This window comes from Pleurodeles waltl, chromosome 7 (assembly GCF_031143425.1).
Source record: "Pleurodeles waltl isolate 20211129_DDA chromosome 7, aPleWal1.hap1.20221129, whole genome shotgun sequence".
NCBI lineage: Eukaryota > Metazoa > Chordata > Amphibia > Caudata > Salamandridae > Pleurodeles > Pleurodeles waltl.
Window position 1 is genome coordinate 1,385,116,492 of NC_090446.1, and position 23,705 is coordinate 1,385,140,196.

At 45.6% G+C, this 23,705-nt stretch overlaps 1 protein-coding gene across 3 annotated transcripts in view; it reads left to right on the forward strand.

The window, feature by feature from the left end:
- Positions 1–23,705, forward strand: part of TBC1D17 (TBC1 domain family member 17) — a 416,105-nt gene that overhangs the window by 141,985 nt on the left and 250,415 nt on the right. For all 3 annotated transcript variants that reach the window (XM_069200945.1, XM_069200946.1, XM_069200947.1), the window contains 3 exons: positions 4,996–5,206; positions 5,981–6,092; positions 15,022–15,183. In XM_069200945.1, coding sequence (XP_069057046.1) covers positions 4,996–5,206; positions 5,981–6,092; positions 15,022–15,183 — 485 coding nt within the window. The remainder of the gene's footprint in view (positions 1–4,995; positions 5,207–5,980; positions 6,093–15,021; positions 15,184–23,705) is intronic.

Sequence of the window (23,705 nt, forward strand, 5' to 3'; positions counted from 1 at the left end):
GTTGCAAGTCTCACGCTTCTTGCGGGGAGCTTGCAGGGTTCTTTAAAGCTGCTGGAAACAAAGTTGCAGCTTTTCTTGGAGCAGGTCCGCTGTCCTCGGGAGTTTCTTGTCTTTTCGAAGCAGGGGCAGTCCTCAGAGGATGTCGAGGTCGCTGGTCCCTTTGGAAGGCGTCGCTGGAGCAGGATCTTTGGAAGGCAGGAGACAGGCCGGTGAGTTTCTGGAGCCAAGGCAGTTGTCGTCTTCTGGTCTTCCTCTGCAGGGGTTTTTCAGCTAGGCAGTCCTTCTTCTTGTAGTTGCAGGAATCTAATTTTCTAGGGTTCAGGGTAGCCCTTAAATACTAAATTTAAGGGCGTGTTTAGGTCTGGGGGGTTAGTAGCCAATGGCTACTAGCCCTGAGGGTGGGTACACCCTCTTTGTGCCTCCTCCCAAGGGGAGGGGGTCACAATCCTAACCCTATTGGGGGAATCCTCCATCTGCAAGATGGAGGATTTCTAAAAGTTAGAGTCACTTCAGCTCAGGACACCTTAGGGGCTGTCCTGACTGGCCAGTGACTCCTCCTCGTTTTTCTCATTATTTTCTCCGGCCTTGCCGCCAAAAGTGGGGCCTGGCCGGAGGGGGCGGGCAACTCCACTAGCTGGAGTGTCCTGCTGGGTTGGCACAAAGGAGGTGAGCCTTTGAGGCTCACCGCCAGGTGTGACAATTCCTGCCTGGGGGAGGTGTTAGCATCTCCACCCAGTGCAGGCTTTGTTACTGGCCTCAGAGTGACAAAGGCACTCTCCCCATGGGGCCAGCAACATGTCTCGGTTTGTGGCAGGCTGCTAAAACTAGTCAGCCTACACAGATAGTCGGTTAAGTTTCAGGGGGCACCTCTAAGGTGCCCTCTGGGGTGTATTTTATAATAAAATGTACACTGGCATCAGTGTGCATTTATTGTGCTGAGAAGTTTGATACCAAACTTCCCAGTTTTCAGTGTAGCCATTATGGTGCTGTGGAGTTCGTGTTTGACAGACTCCCAGACCATATACTCTTATGGCTACCCTGCACTTACAATGTCTAAGGTTTTGTTTAGACACTGTAGGGGTACCATGCTCATGCACTGGTACCCTCACCTATGGTATAGTGCACCCTGCCTTAGGGCTGTAAGGCCTGCTAGAGGGGTGGCTTACCTATACTGCATAGGCAGTGAGAGGCTGGCATGGCACCCTGAGGGGAGTGCCATGTCGACTTACTCGTTTTGTCCTCACTAGCACACACAAGCTGGCAAGCAGTGTGTCTGTGCTGAGTGAGAGGTCTCCAGGGTGGCATAAGACATGCTGCAGCCCTTAGAGACCTTCCTTGGCATCAGGGCCCTTGGTACTAGAAGTACCAGTTACAAGGGACTTATCTGGATGCCAGGGTCTGCCAATTGTGGATACAAAAGTACAGGCTAGGGAAAGAACACTGGTGCTGGGGCCTGGTTAGCAGGCCTCAGCACACTTTCAATTGTAAACATAGCATCAGCAAAGGCAAAAAGTCAGGGGGCAACCATGCCAAGGAGGCATTTCCTTACATCCTTCCTTTTAGACGGACCACAACCGGCATGGCACACCTTTGTATTTCTGTTGTCTGAATGAAAAAAATGAAACGCAGACACAATCAAAAAGGGAAAAAGTGGGCGTGGAAGGCCATCATCAAATTAGTGTAGGTGTCATAATCAACATAATAAAGGCACAGGTGAAAGTAGATGACTATGGAGTTAATAGGTCTCCCTAAGATTATTAATGATAAGAACAGATAAAGAAAGCGTAGTATAGGATTAAAGGAGAGCAGCGTTTAAACTGAATTAAGACAGGTTACGCTGGCTGGCATCCAAACCAATGTATAGATTTTTGTTGTTGTTCTTATTCAATGAAAACAACACTGCAATTACTAGTTATGGAGTGGTTTCAGCTACAATAGTGCATAACCTTTGGAGTATAAATTAGTAGGTGGTGTCCCCCAGAGGTTGCTGTATTGTCGTTCGTGCTGATGTTAGTAGGCAGATTTTACCTTGCAGTATGTGCTGTAGAGGTGCTGGTGCATATCCCAGAAGGGGCAATACTGCTGTTCGCCTGCTTTGTTGTTGGTGCTGTATTGCTCTTGGTGTATATCTTAGTAGGCGTTTATTGCTTGAGATGTCTCTTTTAGTAGGGGGTATCTCCATATCAGCAGTTTACTGTCCTCAGTGTGGCTTGCAGTAGGTAGTGTATAGTCCTTGGTGTGCTTTTTAATATAGTGGTGTGTTACGTCTCATGTGTCTGCAATTAGGATGTGCATTGCCATTCACATGTATACATGTGATGCCCTAGGAGTTTCTACTTTGTATTGATGATTTCATACTTCAGTACTGTCGTGGGTCCATTTTACTTTGTTGCTCGGTCACTCTTATTTTAGCTTCGGCTTGTGTTCACCTTTACCTAGTTCATTTTCATTTATTCTTTTTATTAATTTAGCATGGCTTCATTTTAGCAGTGATGTTTTATTATTTTTTATCAGTTGTCTTTCCACGCAGGATTGTTATTATATCCTTTTGCATGACATTCTCATCTTGTGTCCTGTTCGAGGCTGTATATGATAATCTATCAAGCATTGCCTATCCACCTTATACAGAAAAGACGTATTATCACATCATGCCAGTTCTTTTAAAACAACACGTTTTATTATAGAAACACCACACTGGCACAATTAGGGTAGAGGGGACATTCCAGCCATTCATCTTATGCTGTATCATGTCATCGCAGCTCTGCTGATCTTGGCTTCATGGCTCCAGCTGCTTGGGAGGACTGCCAGCAGACAACAGGCAAACTAACCCATCTTATAATTCAGGTATGGGGCCAGGACTTTCATTCAGATACTACTACATGAAGAGAAGGGCCATCACTGCTATGCTCTCATGTAGAAGCTAGAAATGTGGATAGGGATTTAGATTCACGAGTGTGACAGGATGCTGGGACTTTTTATTTGTTTCACCCTCTTGGTCACTTTAATAATCGTTTTGTGGTTCATTTTTCACAGCTCATATGATTTTCTACATAAAATGCAGTTGTTTCTATAAAATATATTGAAACCTGTCCTGCATTTCTCTTTGTTTCTTACATGTATAAGACCTTGTGCAAATGAGAGAAAGGGATAAGATCTATTCTACCACAACTTTCCTGAGGAATCAGAGTGTCATGTGTTAAGCTGCCACAAATCACCTTTACTTTCTAGGTGTGGTTGAGGTACTGCTAGCTAGCCAAAAATGTTAGGCTGACAGCAGCCAAACGGTGTGGGATTGACGCAGCCCCCCACACGCTTGTTGTGCTGCTGCCCAAAACCAGCAGTCTCATCTGTATGGTGAGAGCCCTACGACAGTATGCGATACGCTAACATTTTTCTACAGTACATGGTGTATTACCCAGAGTGTGCCTTTTAGTATGCAGTGTATTGCTGGATCTGTTTCTGTCTCTATTCTCTGTTTTGCCCTGAGTATATGCAAGACTTTTTCTCTCTCTTTGAAATAAGAATGCAGTGGGAGAACGCAGTGCGAATTACTGTGCCAGTAATGTTTTAAGAAATACACCAAAATCTAAATCAGGCCCTCAGTGATGCTTTCCCTAAAGGGCCAATCAGGATTGTGAGAACTTTTTAAAATATAAAATTCACTTAATTAACAAATGTGTAACAATATAGTTGCAGTTTGTGAAAGGCATAAACTGTCTCTTAAAATGAAGATGGCCCCTAAACGTGATATGGTGACTTGACTTAAAATAGTGTCTGTTCTGAAAATGCACAGCCAATGGCTTGTAATAAATAACACACAAAGAGTACTTTGGTTGCCATGTGGGGCGGGGCTGTGCTGCAAAGCTGTGCAACACATTGTCTGTCTTGAAACAGAATACAAATACTGTTTGCCTCTAGGGGTATTTCTCATCATAGAAATGCATAGTATACTGTGACATGGATAGCACACTCCCAGGCATAATGCATATTCATGCACTGATAACAATGGATCCTTACATGCAGAATCTTGTTGCTCTGCAGGTTTATGACCTCAGGCTGGTGGTTGGCAGGGGTCTTGTGGGTGGGTACGTTTGGCGGGTCGATTTTTAACATGGTTTGCTCTGGAAGCCTCTCATTTTATTGTGCCGCCAACAGAGTGAAGTAGTATATGGCAGAAGATGCTATGGCAGATAGTCCTCAGTGTAGTGCTTCCAGTTAGATCATACAGTGGCACTAGAACATATCTAGAACATATCAAACATATAAAGCTCTCATGATTAATATTGCTAAACGAAAGTATAAGCTAGCAAATTCTGCATTTCTGGTTCAGATGGTTTCACAACTTAGGGTCATATGGCTGATCTAATCTCAGGTTGGAGATTCAAGGAAGTCTGCAAGAAGTGTGCCCCAGTCTCTGAAATTCTGCAGCACTGCTCCAAAGACACATTTGAGGCATAGAACCTGAGATGGTCCTGTTGGTCCAGTTGCTACAATGGCTCCTAATTATTTGGAAGACTATGTCCAGAAGCTGTTTGCTCCCCTGTATTGGCGTTGATGACAGCCACTTGTGAGACTTGGAGTGGTCAGTTCATGATTTAGAATGAAAATCAGAGATCTGTTCTCCCAAAGTCTTCAAGTATTTAAATTGGTTTAGTGGAAGCTCATATAGGAAAAAAGTGGCACACATAGGATTGGATAGAAAAACTAAGCATGAACAGTAGGAATCTGTTTCTCGATAGTATCACCAGAATGCTTCTCCTTCATTCTTCACATTCTTGATAAGATTCCCTGTCTCACCTATGTTTCTTCATGGCATTGTTACCTCAGTATGTTCAGCACAATATGTCAACCACAATTTTAACACATTCCTTGGTTAAATTATATGCTGTAGTACTGTGGCTCGCTGATGTTGTCTATCTGTGTACCAGGAAGCTAATGCAAAATTATTTCTGTATGTTAGTGGAGAGATTGACCATCTCACTGTTTTACTTCTAGCACCAGCAGCAAAGCCGTGTACTAAGGGCAAATGGGCCTTCTCTCTCAATGTAAATGAGCTCAAGTCCATCCGCAAGAGCAAGCCAGGCCTGGGCTGGTCCTATCTCATCTTCATCACAAGAGAGGGTGTCTCCATGCAGGCTCTTCACTTCCATCACCGTGGAACAAATGCTCTGCTGAAGGCTCTTTCCAAATATGTTGTATTGGCAATGTAAGTTCTGGAGTCATCTATTTAAGAATAGTGGTGGGTTAATGCTGATAATCTAGATAATGGGAGGAACAGGATAGTGTTGGGTTCTTACATCTTGATGCCTCACTGCTTGGGGGAGGAAATATATTGCTAAGAATGTTAATCATTGACAGGCAGAGCAGTGACAAGGTCCTTTTAGAAGGAGCACCTTGGAGGAGTTTATAGTTTCTGGAGACTAATCAAACAGAAAATTCACTGTTGAGAGGAAGCTTTTATTGCAGAAGTACATTTGGATTGGTAAGTTACTACTGGAATACATGCATACCATTCGACTTTGCTTAGGTAGCACTGATGAGGTATTCCTAGGTGGAGGCTCATACATGTGATGACAGAACAGTTGCTGTTTATTAATATTTATGGGGCATTACTAGGTACAAAGTAACAATGGGGAGAGGGATCCTTAGCACTGATGGACAAAGTTAGGAAGAAGCTTTTGCTTCTGTGGCCATGTAGAACTGACTGGGTATTGCTGGGAGGAACCTTACCTTCGTGGCTCTACAGCCCTTGTTTAGCCATTTCTAAGAGAAAGCTCACACCTGAGCTGTCACAGGACACTAATGGCAGACAGTCTGTACAGTTGGTATTCAGTAGCACTAACAACGCATTACTGGTAATGAGCTCACACTGCTGGTGACCTATATTCTACTGCTAAAAAGAAGCTCATGCAGATTGGTCCTGGGCCACTGCCATGGCATAACTGGAAGGAAATTTAACATCTTTCTTTTCATTCCACAGTTCTCCTAAAGATTCACGTCTCTATCTGGTATATACCCATGACTCGTATGCTCTGTCTCACTCTTTTGATGGGATGCAGCTGTTCGATGAAAACTCTCAAGACCCTGTCACAGTGAGTACACATCTCCTGCTCTGCCTCAATCACTGTCTGGAGAACAAACCTGTGCAAGCACTACCATCTCATTCAGCATCATACCATGGTAACATTCAGATATAACGTAAAATATTTGCAACAGCAGATTGGAGCAGAGAAAGAGTTATGGCAACGTGCATTTGCAGTTAAAATACAGAGAGTGCAGGGGCAATGCAGACACAAGGTTTGAAGATTAGGAATAAGTTATAGATACCTGTTCTTAAGGCTCTTTTTTCAAGAGTGGTTATTTCTGATTTAAATGTCTTCCCTCCCTTTAGCCAACTTTCTCGCTCTCTGCAGAACATAACAGAAGGTACATGATGGATTTGAATGAACGGGCACTTTGGTGTTATTTATATGTTGGCACCTGTTAGAGCAGAGGGAAACCCACACCATATCATAAAAGTATTGCAAAAGTAAACATTCCTGAGCTTGAAGTGGGTAAAGGCAATCCACTGTTATGTTGAATGAAGCCGCAGTTAGGTGAAAGGGTAGCCAGGGAGGGTTTATGTCTGGTAGCAAGAGAAATTGAATGTTAGCAGGACTAATAGCCATCAGGACTTAAATCCAACAAGCCTAAAGTAGGCTTATTGAAAGGATCTAAGGCACAGAGGGCAAGAATGGGACTTCTAGGAGACATGGATGAAGACTAGCAGAACAGAAGTCAAATGGAACTGAAAACAGGTAGGGTATTATGATGGCACATCTCAGTGACACATGTGGCTGAGAATGTTTTGTTCTGATGGTCAGCAGGCATGGCGGTTGACTGTGCAGAAGGTAAGCGGGGCTAAATAGGGGTAGGAACACAACCCACCAAAGATATTCCCTTCCCACTGGAATCCTATGTCCTAATTTAGGGGAGAGAGCAAAACTACTGGGGTCCTGGTTTGCAGGATCCCAGTAGACAGAATCAAACATACTGATAACAGGCAGAAAATGGGGGAACCATACCAAAAAAGAGGTTACTTTCCTACAGTTATTTATTTAGTTTTTTAAATATTTTATTGAAATTTTGGTTTTTATGAACAATAGAAAAATGGGCGCTACATATACAGAAATGTTTATTCAAATTCAAGTCACATTGCACTGGTCACAATGCTCATGAGATATTGCTCCCAGATCTCATGGTTTCCTGATCTCCACCCCTGTCTCTTCCCCCAGCCTCCCCATTTTTCACAAAGGTCTGCCATTTGGTAGTTGTCATCTTAATAATCATTTCACTCCAGGTTACCAAGTCTTCCTCCACTGCCTCATCCCGCCTTTCCATTCCGTTAAATACTTATTGCACGCTACCACCACCGAAGGTCGTGCTGCCACTCAGTGTATGTCTATTTGGCGCCTCACCAGCCCTAATCCCAATGCAAACTGTAGGAAAGTACCATCTTGCCTGGCATGTTACCCCCATATTTCACTGTATATATGTTGTTTTAGTTGTATGTGTCACTGGGACCCTGCCAGCCAGGGCCCCAGTGCTCATAAGTGTGCCCTCTATGTGTTACCTGTGTTATGACTAACTGTCTCACTGAGGCTCTGCTAATCAGAACCTCAGTGGTTATGCTCTCTCATTTCTTTCAAATTGTCACTAACAGGCTAGTGACCAATTTTACCAATTTACATTGGCATACTGGAACACCCTTATAATTCCCTAGTATATGGTACTAAGGTACCCAGGGTATTGGGGTTCCAGGAGATCCCTATGGGCTGCAGCATTTCTTTTGCCACCCATAGGGAGCTCTGACAATTCTTACACAGGCCTGCCACTGCAGCCTGAGTGAAATAACGTCCACGTTATTTCACAGCCATTTTACACTGCACTTAAGTAACTTATAAGTCACCTATATGTCTAACCTTTACCTGGTAAAGGTTGGGTGCTACGTTACTTAGTGTGAGGGCACCCTGGCACTAGCCAGGGTGCCCCCACATTGTTCAGGGCCAATTCCCCGGACTTTGTGAGTGCGGGGACACCATTACACGCGTGCACTACATATAGGTCACTACCTATGTGTAGCTTCACAATGGTAACTCCGAATATGGCCATGTAACATGTCTAAGATCATGGAATTGCCCCCTCTATGCCATCCTGGCATTGTTGGCACAATCCCATGATCCCACGGGTCTGTAGCACAGACCCGGGTACTGCCAAACTGCCTTTTCAGGGGTTTCACTGCAGCTGCTGCTACTGCCAACCCCTCAGACAGGTTTCTGCCCTCCTGGGGTCCAGCCAGGCTTGGCCCAGGAAGGCAGAACAAAGGACTTCCTCAGAGAGAGGGTGTTACACCCTCTCCCTTTGGAAAAAGGTGTCAGAGACTCCTTCTGATAGGCTCCTTCAGGTGTTGCTAGCCTATCCTCTCTCCTAAGTAGCCAAACCCTCTTTTCTGGCTCTTTAGGGTCTCTGCTTTGGAGAATGCCTTAGATAACGAATGCAAGAGCTCATCAGAGTTCCTCTGCATCTCTCTCTTCACCTTCTGCCAAGGAATCGACTGCTGACCATGCTGGAAGCCTGCAAAAACAGCAACAAAGTAGCGAAGACGACTACTGCAACTCTGTAACGCTGATCCTGCCGCCTTCTCTACTGTTTTCCTGGTGGTGCATGCTGTGGGGGTAGTCTGCCTCCTCTCTGCACTAGAAGCTCTGAAGAAATCTCCCGTGGGTCGACGGAATCTTCCCCCTGCTACCGCAGGCACCAAAGAACTGCATCACCGGTCCTCTGGGTCTCCTCTCAGCACGACGAGCGAGGTCCCTTGAATCCAGCAACACTGTCCAAGTGACTCCCACAGTCCAGTGACTCTTCAGTCCAAGTTTGGTGGAGGTAAGTCCTTGCCTCCCCACACCAGACTGCATTGCTGGGAACCGCGTCTTTTGCAGCTACTCCGGCCTCTGTGCACTTCCGGCGGAAATCCTTTGTGCACAGCCAAGCCTGGGTCCACGGCACTCTAACCTGCATTGCACGACCTCCTGAGTTGTCCTCCGGCGGCGTGGGACTCCTTTGTGCAACTTCGGGTGAGCACCGTTTCACTCCTCTTTGTAGTGCCTGTTCCGACACTTCTGCGGGTGCTGCCTGCTTCTGAGAGAGCTCCATGTCCTGCTGGGCGCCCCCTCTGTCCCCTGACGCAATTGGCGACATCCTGGTCCCTCCTGGGCCACAGCAGCATCCAAAAACCCTAACCGCACGACTTGCAGCTAGCAAGGCTTGTTTGCGGTCTTTCTTCAGGAAAACACTTCTGCACGACTCTCCACGGCGTGGGACATCCATCCTCCAAAGGGGAAGTTTCTAGCCCTTGTCGTTCCTGCAGAATCCTCAGCTTCTACTGTCCAGTAGCAACTTCTTTGCACCCACAGCTGGCATTTCCTGGGCATCTGCCCACTTTAGACTTGGTCGTGACTTTTGGACTTGGTCCCCTTGTTCCACAGGTACCCTCGTCTGGAAATCCATTGTTGTTGCATTGCTGGTTTTGGTCTTTCCTGCAGAATTCCCCTATCACGACTTCTGTGCTCTTTGGGGAACTTTAGTGCACTTTGCACTCACTTTTCAGGGTCTTGGGGTGGGCTATTTTTCTAACCCTCACTGTTTTCTTACAGTCCCAGTGACCCTCTACAAGGTCACATAGGTTTGGGGTCCATTCGTGGTTCGCATTCCACTTTTGGACTATATGGTTTGTGTTGCCCCTATCCCTATGTGTCCCCATTGCATCCTATTGTAACTATACATTGTTTGCACTGTTTTCTAATACTATACTGCATATTTTTGGTATTGTGTACATATATCTTGTGTATATTTGCTATCCTCATACGGAGGGTACTCACTGAGATACTTTTGGCATATTGTCATAAAAATAAAGTACCTTTATTTTTAGTATATCTGTGTATTGTGTTTTCTTATGATATTGTGCATATGACACTAGTGGTACTGTAGGAGCTTCACTCGTCTCCTAGTTCAGCCTAAGCTGCTCTGCTAAGCTACCATTATCTATCAGCCTAAGCTGCTAGACATCCTTTACACTAATAAGGGATACCTGGGCCTGGTGCAAGGTGCAAGTACCCCTTGGTACTCACTACAAGCCAGTCCAGCCTCCTACACAAACACCCTGGCCTCCATCTTTGTCTGCCGAAGAGACGCAGTTTAACCGAACCCTCCAATGCCAGCCCCACAATCTGTGCCAAGTGCAGTAGTACACCTCTCCCGAATTCCACTATACGGGAGCATCCCCAAGTCGTGTAAGATGTCCGCTGCAACTTGCCCGCATCAGGCACATGCCACTGGCGGCTCCGGATATATTTTAGTAAGCTTCTGTGGGGTTAGGTAGGTTCTATGTAAATAATGGAAGTGTATAAGCATGAGTCGTGCATTGGCCCACATTTTTTTTATTTTGTGTGAAAGCATTTTCCCAGTCTGTCATTGTTAAATCATTGGTGCAATTCCCATCCGATCGCTCCTGGACATGGTCAGTGTCTTTGCACCCTCGCCCCCCAATATGTCACTAAGGCAGGATGCCGGTGGGTTATCAACCATCTACATCCGACCAGTACCAGCAGTTGTTTCACCATGACATGTTCCTGTGGCCTGGCAGGGAATGAAGGCCAGATCACTTGCGCAGTGTGTGCCATCCTAGCAAACATGATCAATTGTCCTGGTCCCACACCAAACTGCTATTGGGCCTGGGCAAAGGACACGAAACGGTCAATAAAGTACATATCCCTGAACTTCGTGCAGCCTCCCTCGTGCCATACCGCACTCAATGTTTCTTTATATTATTAAATGGCTGCAACTCCCACGGGGGAGATCCTCCGCCAAGGGGGCCCTTTGGAAGACTTTGTTAACTACCTTTTCCCACACGGTCACCTATTGCCAGATCAACAAGGGGAAATCTGTCGGTAAGTCCACCTCAGGGAGCGTGAATAGGCCGTGCGTGTCTGCCGTGTCTTCATTCAGCTAGTGCCTTACGGCATAATCCAGGAACAAGTCTGGCAGCTGCAACCAACCTTCTGTCAATGGGAGTTTTTGGACACGCGCACCCGCTTTCTCTTGCCCGCCCAAAGAAGGCCCATCAGCAGCCTATCCATTCGGAAAAAGATCGACCCTGGCACCAGGCACATCACATTTTGCAGGACATACAGGCAGTGTGGCAAAAAAAAACCATTTTCGTCAGGCAACCCTCTCCATGATAGACAGCGGGAGCGCTTTGTAGAAGTCAGCAGACCTCCTCATCCCATCTATCACTGTTCCTACATTCAGAATATATTGTTCTTCCGGCCTCGGGTCATATCCCCAAGTACCGGAACACCTCTTGCTTCCAGCCGAGTCCAAGTCCCTCTGGCAAAGGCACTCCGTCACGTCCCAGTCCACCCAGTTGGAATAGTTTTGATTATTCTCCGTTGGTCCATGGCCTCGACACCTCAGCAAAATCGTCGTTAACTCCAACAGCAGGGACACTGAATGCTTCGGATTCTGTCGATAAAGCAGCATATAATCTGCTTTGAGACTACACGGGTTGTATTCACTGTCCTGTCCAAATGTTCCACGGTCCAAGGGATCCCCAAAGATGACAGGCCAACGGTTCCACTTGCCTACACAAATAATACTGTGGACAAGGTTAGCCCTGTCTGTCCCCCTATGCATGGTTCAATAATTATGTTCCCTGTTCAAACTCTAGCCATCGGCTAGAAGTAAAATAACTCAGCCAATGAACCCTGACAAAACCTGGGACCAAAACCCATTCAGTGCATAGTCACCCTCATGTAAGTCCAGCCATTGTCAAAGGTGCTCCCCAAATCCCTAGCAGCCACATAGGTCCGGGGTTACAACTGACCGAAGGTTGAGGAAGATGTTGATGCATAACCAGAATTAATGTGTGCTCTCATAGACCCACCTGATACTCTCGACCCAAAAGGCATTGTTTCTATAACTGAATCAAGCCCACATAGCTTGTAAATTGTGGACACTGATTGTGTTTCTTATAAAGAGTGAAGGTGCCATATACAGCCAGTTTCCTATTGACAATTTCAATGCGATGCGTTTTTGAAACATTGTAATGTGCAGTTTTGCCATTTTATCCTGTGGAGATTGTATTGTTATAATAAAATGTTTTTTGAATTGTTATTGAGGTTTGTCCTAGGACCAAATAACCTGCAGTCAACTTGAGCACCACCTTATAGTTTAACAGTGATATTAGTTCAGTGTTATAGAAAATGTAGCTCCTAGTCTATGCGTATTCCAGAGAAGGTGTTAGAGCCTTCTGCGTCTGTTTTGGACATTTATCATATTTGTTTCTTTTCTTTTTAGTTACTAGTCCATAAAGGTTGTAATCACTGTTGAAGATAATCCAGTGGCTGGGCGATGAGTTTATTTGTGAACCTAAAGAAGTAAATTGGTTATTCAGTGGGGTTGCAGTAGTATTTGTGGCCCTGAGAGACCAGCAGTTAATGAGAGTACACTATTGACTGCACCAGGATCCCATGGAAAGCTTCATAGCAGTAATACAAAAGGTAGCAATTCTGAGTATGTAACTATATCCTGTTTCCATAATAGACTTTACCAAACATGAAAATCCAACTGCAAAACAGGGATCGCATGTTTAACTGGTGATAACTCCAGAACCATAAGGTCTAGAATAATGGCCCCATGGATCCTGAATCGGCACAATCATGGATCCATCACCTGCACTGTGATGACGGACTGTCTCCTGGCAGTCTTCGTGGGAAAGAGAAAGAGAAAGTCGTCATGAAACTTTGCAGGCGTGGCAGGTAGGGGAAGAATCAGGCTCAACCTGCCTGACGATGATGGAGCAGATCAGTCACCAGGTTTTAGCTCTTGCTTATGTTGGGCAGCTTGTGAATGGCAGTCATATGACTTCTGGGCAACCTCCGGTCATTTCAAAGTCTTCAGCTGGCCTCGTACAATTTTCCTTAAAATCAGCTCAGACCTGGCAGATGCAGTCCTTCTCTTGCAGGCAGGTAGTTGTCATAGCAAGGTAACATAGCATGTTTGCCAGACAAAGGCCAAGCCTGGAGACAGCAAAACAACCACACAGAGGTTTAACTCCTTGTCCAGTGGTCTCTTCTCCTTACATGGGTGTTTAGGTTTCCTCTGTGTCCGGTTGACAGTGATTAATTAAGTACTGACTGCGGGAACTAGTACCTTTCCTACTCTAATGTCCAAAGTAGACTACTAGATCCAGTCAGAGGGGCTGCGATTTTCAAATGTCGCATTGGAATGCCCTTTTTATGCTGCTGCTGACTAAGTGTGTCGGCTTCCTTCTTAGTTAGCCACACTGACACCTACTTGGACAGAATCAGGTGCCATGTATTTTTGCCTCGTCCAGAGTCTCAGTTGCCAGAGGAGAAGGTCACAAAGCAGGAAACGGGGGACGGCTGGGTTTTGCCTTGACAGGGGAAGTCTGTACTACAATGAATAATCAGGGGCTGCAGTTTTCAAATGTCTCTTTGCTCCACCAATCACAGGGCCTTTTTTCATGCTGTTGCCCACCAAGTGCATAGGCTTCCTGCCCCATTGCCTACACTGAAACCAGTTTGGACTCCAATGCCATGTGTATTTGTCTCATCCAAAGTCTCCGGGGGAGATGACCACAACATAGGAAATGGAGGAAGGCTGGGTTTCAGTTTCTCGTGGGAAGCTTGTAATAAAACAAAGTGTTGGGTATTAAATACATCCCCTCATCCACAAAATACTACATTTATATGGAGGGGATAGGTGAGCGTGCCGGCTCGAATGCCCAAAATTAGTATTAATAGCCCAGTTAAAAAAAAAGACCTTCAACATGTGGAAAACACACACCCACATCCAGACGCAATCCCATGCACACCTCATATCTAATGTACCACAGCCCTCACCAGGCCCAATACATTCGTTCTCTCCGACTTTTTCTTTCTATATATATCTTTTCCTCTGCCTTTTCTGTTTTGGGAACTGAACAGAGCTTTTTCATGGGAGAGCCAATAGGGAGTCTTTTCTGCAGGAGTAATAAGGTCTGTACCTCTAACTATTATAGAGGCCCGTCCCTATGACTACAAACTTAACAAGCATTTGCAATGCAATGGGTCTTGCATTTGCTCGAGTTAGAGCTATTAGCTTTGTAAACTCCTAACCGTACTTTTCTTGCCACATAAATTGAAAATGAAAAGTAAAACAGTTTCACATAAACGAGCCGATAGCCACCATGAGCATGAAGGAGATACAGAAGTTTGCTCGCAGTCAAAGGTACCGGCAAAGGTGCAGTTATCCATGTAACCGTCAAAAATGCGTGGTTAAAAGCCCACAGAGAGATTACAACAGGGGCCAGATAGCTTGCACGCTCGACTCTAAAAAAAGCACTGTATTCCCATCTTCTTTACATACACCTCTTAACCTCAAATGTAGGGTCATGTTGTTTTGCTTATGTGATCCTATAGAAGAGACTGTGGTTTCTGCAGTGGGGTTATGACTGTCTAAAGTGAAGCAAAGAGACCTTTAACAAGGACACAGCTAAATTACAGACAAAATTGCAGTAGTTCAGGCTCACTCATGCCTGGTCCTAAAGGCAACAAGCACACACACAGATCGCAGCGCTAACTTCAGGCTTGGTTTATGTCATGCTGAGCTCAGAGTGGCTTCAGTGTTTGCATTTTAGTTCTGTGTTTCAAGGTAATTTAGGAATTGGAGATTGCAAAGAACTTTGTATCATTGACTTCAGAGCTTGATATCATCTGGATTGGTATCTCTGGATAACCTGAAGGGTTGTACTTATGTACTGCTTCATCTCAGTTTGGATTCAGAGGGAAGTGAGTATGTGATTCTATATACCAGAGGTTACAAGTGTATGCTTATCTCTTTCAAGAAGTCGGTGTGTATGTGATGCTTTTTATTCAAGTTGCTGCATTTTCTCATACTGTTCTTTTAATGATCTTGTTCCAGCGTTTCTTTCAAGATCCTTATACTGCCACTTTTGGAAGCTTCTCAAAAGTTACCAATTTTTTCAGAGGAGCTCTGAAGCCACATGAGGGCCTTCACCAGAGGCCGCCATCTGAGATGGCTTCCGGGATGGAGGATGAGCCTGGGTTCGAGGTGATCAACTGTGTAAGTCCGAAATTTCTTCGAAGGGGGAGGGGGCAGACAAATGTAAAACTCAAACGATTACAGGCAAGGCCTTTCAGTCTGCATAATGTTATTCCAGGCCACATTGTAGTACAACACAGTTTTTCACTAACCTTTCCCTTTTCTTTATTAGTTGTGTTGCTACAGCCTAAATATTCCACCAGGTTTTGATTTAAGGTACAAGAATAGTTGGTCTGTTAAAAAAAAAAAGACAAATGCATTTTTTCTAAAATTTTCATTATGTTAATGTATTTGTTTTTCATTATGTAATGTATTCGTCTCTCTTTCTCTTTTTTCCTGTTGGACATCTGTTCCTAATCCTGAGAATTTTGTCATGGGGAATGTTGTCTAGACCACACATCACTTTAGCTGCCCATAATTGTGCTGCCTGCAATCTGTCAGTATCCTTTTAGAGTTGTTGTCTCTCATGCTGGACACAGCACACCACATAAATACCCACAACTGGATATGACGCTCCAGGGATGTACCTAATGATAACTCGGTTTCCTTAGGTATAGCTTTATAACGCGCAGTCCCCAACAGTATGCAATCAATAGAAGAATGTTCAGAAGCACTAGTGAGATAGGGACATTGGCTCCGCGCACTTTTTAATTACATTTGATTGGGCAGAATTTACTTTATCCAGTAGTACACGTGAATTCTATTGACTTGTGGAAGGTTTCCCTTCACCTAATATGTTTACCGTATTAGAACATTTACTCATCTATGAGCTCTCCACCATGTCGTAATACTATTGGATGAGAAGCTGTTTACCTCGTATACGGAGGCTGTCACGCTGAAACTCAATGATGCGTCACCTTGCAAGGAGAAACCATCCATAATCCTCGACAGTGCCATGGTACTCTGAGACACAGTATTGGTAGAGTTCACCAGGGCTCTCTTGTCCACCTCATGGCCTGGTTAGTAGCGGTGGGGGAACTGGAACCAACCATAACACTGAAAGTCCGGGAGGCAGGTGAAGATAAAGAAGAGTTGGCAGCTGCTGGCTATATTTGAACTTTGTTGCAGACGTGGCATTACTGGGTGAGTAACATCGCACCATTTGCCTGGCACCAAAGTAAGACAGGCGCATTCACAAATCAACTGAGAAACTTTGGTTCAGGCTCTTGCGCCACCTGCTGAAATAAAGGCAACTTTTTAATCTTGTTTCCCCAAGTAAAGGTCGAATTGAGGTGACTTCCAGCTATCAGAAGAAATAACAGCGTTAACACGAATCTGTCACGTTTTAGTAGGGAAAATTCGGCAACAATTGAACACGAATCGTCTTGCCTCTGTTTTACAGCTTATTGTTAAAAAGAAGGTTGATACGATAAAATCCAAGTGAGATGGGAGTCAACAACTCTCAAAACACTGTGAGAGAAGCTTGTATACCTTACAACTAGAAAAGTTTTATGTTCAGAGTATTCCCTGTAAGTTTCACTGTTTCAGAATTTCACAATTTAATAGTTGCAAGGGACTCAGCTAACATTCTCCAACTGGTGTTTGTTATACTGTGAGAAACAAAAACTGCATTTGTTGGGTGATTACTCCATATTTCTCTTGTGCCAAGTGTTCTTGCCAAGCCAACACATTCCAACAATCAGTTGCATATTTGGGAACATCTTATCATTTTTTTCGACCTATTGTGTGTAAATTCGGAAGTGAAAAAAACAATTGTTTTGACGTGAATTTGCTCCTCTTATTTCATGAACAAAACACAAGAAGTATAAACGAACCACAAAAATAAACAGGTGGTGTGCCTGTGTGAATGCAAGCGAAGGTGTGTGTCTGCGTGGGTGCAGAGTGTGGGCACATTTGTGAGTGTAGGATGGAAGGGGTGCCTATGTAAGTACAATGCGAGGAGTGTGCCTGTGTGTCTGAAGGGTGAGCATTGTGTACAGATTGCAGGGTGTGAGGTGATTATGTGAGTTTACACTTAACAGAGTGATCTTGTATATGTACAGGGTTGTAGGAAAGTGCCCCTTGTGGATGTGTCACTGCCACTTTTTGCTCACTGGTACTGAGGTTTTTCGACTGAAGCGCACTGGTTTCTGCTAAACAGGCCCCCCAACGCTAGTGGTCTTTCCCTAAAACGAGGTAAAAAATGTAAATTGTGTAAAATTGGCACACACTGTAGTACCTCTGTATGTCCCTAGTAAATGGTACCATTGGTACCTAGGTCCCAGCTACTAGAGAGAGTCCCTCAGAGCTGCAGCATGTATTGTGCCACCATAAGGGACCCCCCTAAAATTGCACACAGCCTGCCATTGCAGACTGTGTGTCATAAAGCAAGCCATGAGAGAAAACACAACATGGCACACTCGTGTGCCACGCCCCACTCACTGCATCTTAGTATATGTAAGTCATCCCTACAGCAGGCCTTAGAGCATTATATTTGATGTGAGGACATATCTGCATGAGCAGATTTTCCCCTGTGATGTCTAGTTCAATTACTAGATGTTGCAAGTGAACAGGGAAGCCATCTTGAGGTATGTACTGGACATGTACTGGAGACTCGTCATTACGAGTTACCCACCTACATAATGGATTCACTGAAACCTATGGTGTTTGGTATCAAACACCTCTTCTTAATAATTCCAGACTGATATCAGTCTTTTATTTATTATGACATACACCCAGAGGGCACCTTGGAGGTGCCCTCTGAATCCTACCAGACCCTTAATGTGCTGGCTGACTGGTATCGACCTGCCTGCCACCACAGACATGTTTCTGACCCCTTGGAGTTGAGAGCCTGTGCTCTGTGGCCTGAAACAATTCCTGAGGAAGGCTTTATCACCTCCTCCAGCAGGATCTCTAGTGAATCTTCTTATCAAGGCTAGGGTCTTCAAAGTCCTTGCCACCTTTGTTATGCTTCCCCAAGTTTCTCCAGATCTTGGAGTTGCCACTCCTGCCTTGGGGTTCATTTGGCACTAGTACAGGCAGGAACTTAGCTATGCATGTAGGCCAGGTGCACTACCATGCTAGTCAGGTGGGCAGCCTGATGTGCTCCAGGAAAGAAGAGTTCCCTATCTTATTTTTGGTGGAACTAGGAATTCGGGGGAAGGGTTATGCCCATTCCCCTCAGGAAGTGGTCATATGGGGGTGTAGTCACCCCAGGGGTAAGTATCCTCTTGGCTATTACTCTAAACTCCCCTAAACGCTAGTAAAGTGAGTATTTGGGTGGCCCCCTTATACCAGAAAAGCAGATTTGTTTGACAAAAGAAGAAGAAGGACCAAAAAGAGCTGAAGAAGCGAGAACTGCAGAAAGCTTGTGGACTTTGGCAAAAAACCCTGCTTACCTGCTCCTGCCCCGACAGTCGTGACAGCCTGACTCGTCCTGCAGCTGTGCATCCTCCAAAAGCCTCTAGAGGCTTCCAGCACTTCTCCAGGCTGTCAGCATCTCCCTTGAAGTGGAGGAGCACCTTCCTTGCACCCTGCAGGCACCAACTGCAATGTCCGGCTCACTGTTCTGTTGACCACTGGGTCCATCGTGGCAGCAGCCACCCAGGTGGAGGTCATCGTGCTCCAGGAGGTCAGATCCATCTCCCCACCAAGTGGGAGGTGCCGGGTCCCACTGGAGCCATCCTGCACAAATGCCCGTGGAACCCGACCCCTTTCACCAACCAACACTTGTCTGAGTCCAATCTAGATACCAATGCTACAACTAGAGATAAGCCTCAGAGGAATGTCAGCATCACAAAAGCCAGCACAGAGAGTGGACCAACTGCCCTATTTTGTACCCTTCTTGCAGGTCCGACAGTGAACTATGGGTGCATTTGAGCTGGAGTACCCGAAGACCAAAACCCACTGCACCTGATCTCCCTGGCCCAGGTCCACGACAACCAACAGTGTTCCCCTGATTCCAGGACCCCCACCAACTGAGCCTCCTCTTGGGAGTTGCTAGACGTGTCCCCAAGTCCCTCTCTACAACCTGTTTCCAGCTGCCCCCCTCCCACGCCAACCATTCAGTGCGCATGGCACCTGACCCATTCAGTACCTCTGCGCTCAGATGCTCCAGGGCATGTCAAAATGTGCTGCTGGTGTTTCTAGTTACTTTGCCACTCTAGCACCCTGCAACCTAAAGGGGACCCCTGAGGACCGACTGCAAGAACCCTTTAGCAGTAAAAGTACCTTGTCCAAATAAAGTCCTTTACCGCGTAAAAGCGCATTTGAGTTAACTTGTTCCTTGCTTGCAAAAATTGATACAGTGCAACAGTACTTACCTCCTTTGAATGTTTTATGGTGTTGAAACATTCTATTAAAAAAATCTGTATTTTGCTAAACATTGGTCTAGGGTTTCTTCTTGAGTGTGTGTCTCATTTATTGACTCTGTGTGTTCAACAAATGCTTAGAACTACCGCCTGATAAGCCTAAACTGCTTACCCACACTACCACAAAAGTGAGTGTTTGGGATTATTATTTCAAGCCCTGTAAACCAGTAAGGGTTCTGGGTTATCAGCATAGTTTCGCCTTACATTTGCTACACAACATAGGTAGCCAGTTTCATACATGTGAGAGATGTGTGTCTGTGAGTAGAGAGGCAAGAGTGTACTTGTGCGAGAACAGTGGGTAGCTGCGAATGCTGAGTGTGTCTGTGTAAATACAAAGTTAAGAGTGTGTATGTGAGTGCAGGTTGTGGGATTTGTCAGTGAGAGTGCACGTAGATGCCTGAGCCTGGTTGGATGCAGGGTGAGCAATATCTCTGTTAGTAGAGAGTGCGATTTGTGTATGTGTGTGAAAATACAGTGTACTTGTCTCCAGGGTGAAAGGTGTATCTGTGTGTCTTCAATGTGAAAGTAGGTGGAGTGGCGTATCTGTGACTGTAGGGTGAAAGTTGTGCCTTTCTGTGTCAGCATTCTGATCGTTTGGGTGGCGGGTAAGCAATGTGCCCTTATTGACTAGAGGAAAGAGCGTGTGTCTTTTGTACCATGACTCCGAAACATTAGATCTTTCACATATTTATATGCTTGAATCATTCCCCATTGTCATACTGGGCATTTCCAGTACATTTAAATAGCAGTAAACAGTGTTAAAATTGCCTTAGGCCTTCACAACAGGGTTTGTTTAGTAACACATCCACCTCATTTGAAGCATTCTATGCCGGTGGAAGTGCCAGCTCTCTGAATCCCCCTAGAGGGCATCATGGTTCAGATTTCTTCTGCATATCATGTGTGAGAGACATTCAGTGGCTCTTAAATTCAATGACCTTAAGGCTGGTAATTTCCTTACCTATCCTTGGACTGAAACTGCCCTATCTTCAGGTACCACAGTGCTACGAGTTGCTTTTTAGGGAGTATTCCTGTTTCCTCAGCCAGGGAGACCATTTAACTTTTATTCTGCCAACTGTCACCAGCTGTCACTATGGCTGACAGAGTGAGAAATCTTTCTGTAATGACTGTTCCGCTTGTGGGCAGAAGAAAATTGACATTGATATGCCTCATTCCTGGTGTATTTATTGCCTTTATCCACCTCACAAGGCTTCATACTGTGACATATGTAAAACCTGTACTTCAAAGACTCAGAAGTACAGAGAGGATGTTGGCACTATAGCTGCTGGATAAAGCAAATTTTCCTCCTTCTAAGGGGGATACCCCCTCCTCAGGATAAGAATCGGTGTAAAGTGCCCCAGTTAGGAAGCTGGCTCTTTATGAAAAATACCAAAATGAGGTATACTGTGCAATGAGTCTAGGGCTTTCTTTAGCAATCCCAGGGTGCTCTTTTAGGAGATAGTGTGGTTGGGCAGCATTGGGGTTCAGAAAGGAGGACTAGATGTTTGCTGCATGCACACAGTCAATAAATTATACACACAACTCAGTAAGGAAATCCATGCCAATTTATAAAAAAAATAATGCCTATCTTTATATAATTTAGGCACCAAGATCATCACGGTCACGGTAAGTACATTTCAAGTTATGCATTTGTCCAGGTTTGAAAAATCAACACTTTTTGAAGCTGTAATATTATCCTACAGAGGAAAGGCGTATACTGCATACGGGTACTTTACAGTAACTTATAGGACCAATATTCTGGATTTAAGGTAAGTATAGGGCGAGGTTCAGGGCAGCCCCAACAAGTCACTTCGGGAGGCACTGGGACGTCCGGGTGCAGAGGTGCTTTTCAGCGTTGGGTGCCCTAATGTTATCCTATAGGTAAAGGAACATATACTGCATCCGGGCACTTAGCAACGACCTACAGCATTGTTCTTATGAAGTTAAGGTAAATATAGAGCAAGGTCCGAGGCAGCACGAACAGGTCACTTCGGAAGGCACTGGGGCATCCGGGCGCAGAGGTGCTTATCAGCGCTGGGTGCCCTAATGTTATCCAATGGGAAATGGTCCATTTAGAAAGATGCTGCAAAGTAGGACTGAGGGACAAGTCCGGCTGAACCAACAAGGGGGCTCAGGTCTCATGATGCTTGAGGATGTAGAGACACATTTGGTCCTCTTCTCCTCGGGCCAGGGCCGCCGGGAGCAGAGGTGTCTTGAGGCGTTGGGTTTTTGTCACTGGTCACTTGCGGTAGAGGGGGACCTGCACAAAGAGGCTGCTGCCGGCATCAGGAAGTCCACAGTTGGCAAGCCCAAGGAGGGCTTAGTCTCTGGAGGGTTAGGAGACCACTCTGATACCTTTGGCCCACTTGAACTCGGGGTAGGGGCACAGGTGCTGTGGTGCTTTCCAGTGTCAGGTTTTGGCAGTCTGGATTCCTCACAGTTCTTTGGGGGTGCCTGCAGGATGCAGAGGAGCAGCTGCGCTACTCCACAGGAGTTCCTGGGTTTTGGTTGAAGGCTGGCAGTCCTTCCAGGCTTTTGGAGGCAAAGGCAGTTGCAGGACAAGTGGTCTTTGGTGCAGTTTTCGAGTACAGCAGGCACGCAGGCTGGCAGGGCTAGGACCGAGTCCACTGCTGGTCTTCTGCTCTTGCTTTTGCAACTCTTCTGGGTCCGTCTTAGTCTTTCAGGTCGGCATGAGCTGATTTTCTGGTGTCAGCAGCATTAGGGGAGTGTAGGGTAGTAGCCAATGGTCTACTTACCCCTGGGGTCACTATGCCCCCTATATGACCACTTCCTGTGGGAAGTGGACATAACCCTGTCCCAGAGTGCCTAGCTCTGTCATCACCAAAATGGCAGACTTTTAAATTTCGTGCCTACATCAGGCAGCTCACCTTCGGGGAGGAAGTGACCTGACGGGTAGACACACCTTTCTGGCAACTAATTTTCCCACCTGTCCAGGTTCCAAATGGGCCCTGTGTTAAGTGGGTCGCATCTCTTCTGAGGGAAGCCAGATCTGCATACCAAGGGCGGTGGGTTCTTTGAAGCCCCCTGCCTTGGAATGCAGATTTGCAGGTCACCCTGGTGGGAGGGGTGTGTTAACACTCCTGCCAGAGCAGGCTTCGTTCCCTACTGCCCAAGAGCAGAGGTTCTTACCCTTGCGGTCAGAAACATGTTTGTTGGTGGCAGGCTGGTTTAGACTACTCAGCCAGTACACCAGCAGTTGGTAGGTTTTCAAGGGGCACATCTAAGGTGCCCTCTGGGTGCATGTATCAATAAGCCCATCACTGGAGACAGTGAGGGTTTATTAATATGAGATGTTTGATACTAAACATCCCTAGTTCCAGTGAAGCCATCATGTAGCATAGGAACTCGTATTGGCCAGTGTCCAGCACATGTACAAAAAATGGCTTCCCTGATCACTTACTACGTCTAAGAATCAACAAAGACATAAGCTCTAGCAGATATGTCCACAACATGTAATATAATGCACCCTGCCTTAGGGGTGACTTACATATATTGCATGCACTGTTAGTGAGCATGGCGCACACACACTGTGTGCCATGTTGTGTTTTAACTTTTAGTGCACATGACATGCAGCCTGCAGTGGCAGGCTGCATGAGCTAGGTGAGAGGTCCCTGATGGTGACACGATGCATGCTGCAGCCCTTGGGGACCCTCTTTGGTACTCATGCCGTAGCTATCTAGGATACTATTTACTAGGGACTTACAGGGATGCCAATTGAAGAACCATTGTAGAGTTTTAGGGAAAGAGAACTGGCACTGGGGACCTGGTTAGCAGGACACAGTGAACTTTATGTCAAAGTTGCATCGAATACCAGGCAAAAAATGGGGGTGACCAAGTCAAAAAGGGGCACTTTCCTACACACTACCAAGCACTTTCACGATGGCAGCACAGAAAAGGAGACTTATCCAGTTTCCTGAATATGGCTTATTTATTACAGAGCTTTCAGCCACCGTCAGAGTAAACCTTTAGCTGGAAAACGCTCCAGAAAGGAAGATTCTCTGCATCTAAAGGTGCACACAAATGCCATGCCCACCTTTCTACTACCAGAAAACACTCCTAAGGCTGCTGTGAAAAAGGAACTTCGTCGATGATGATTACACAGTTGACCGCAGTGCTATGTATGTCTCCCCTACCATTGTTGACAAAACTGACTGCTTCAACTTCGATGTCAAACCCGTCTTCAGCATTTTTACAGCTCCTGGCTTTTCACCATTA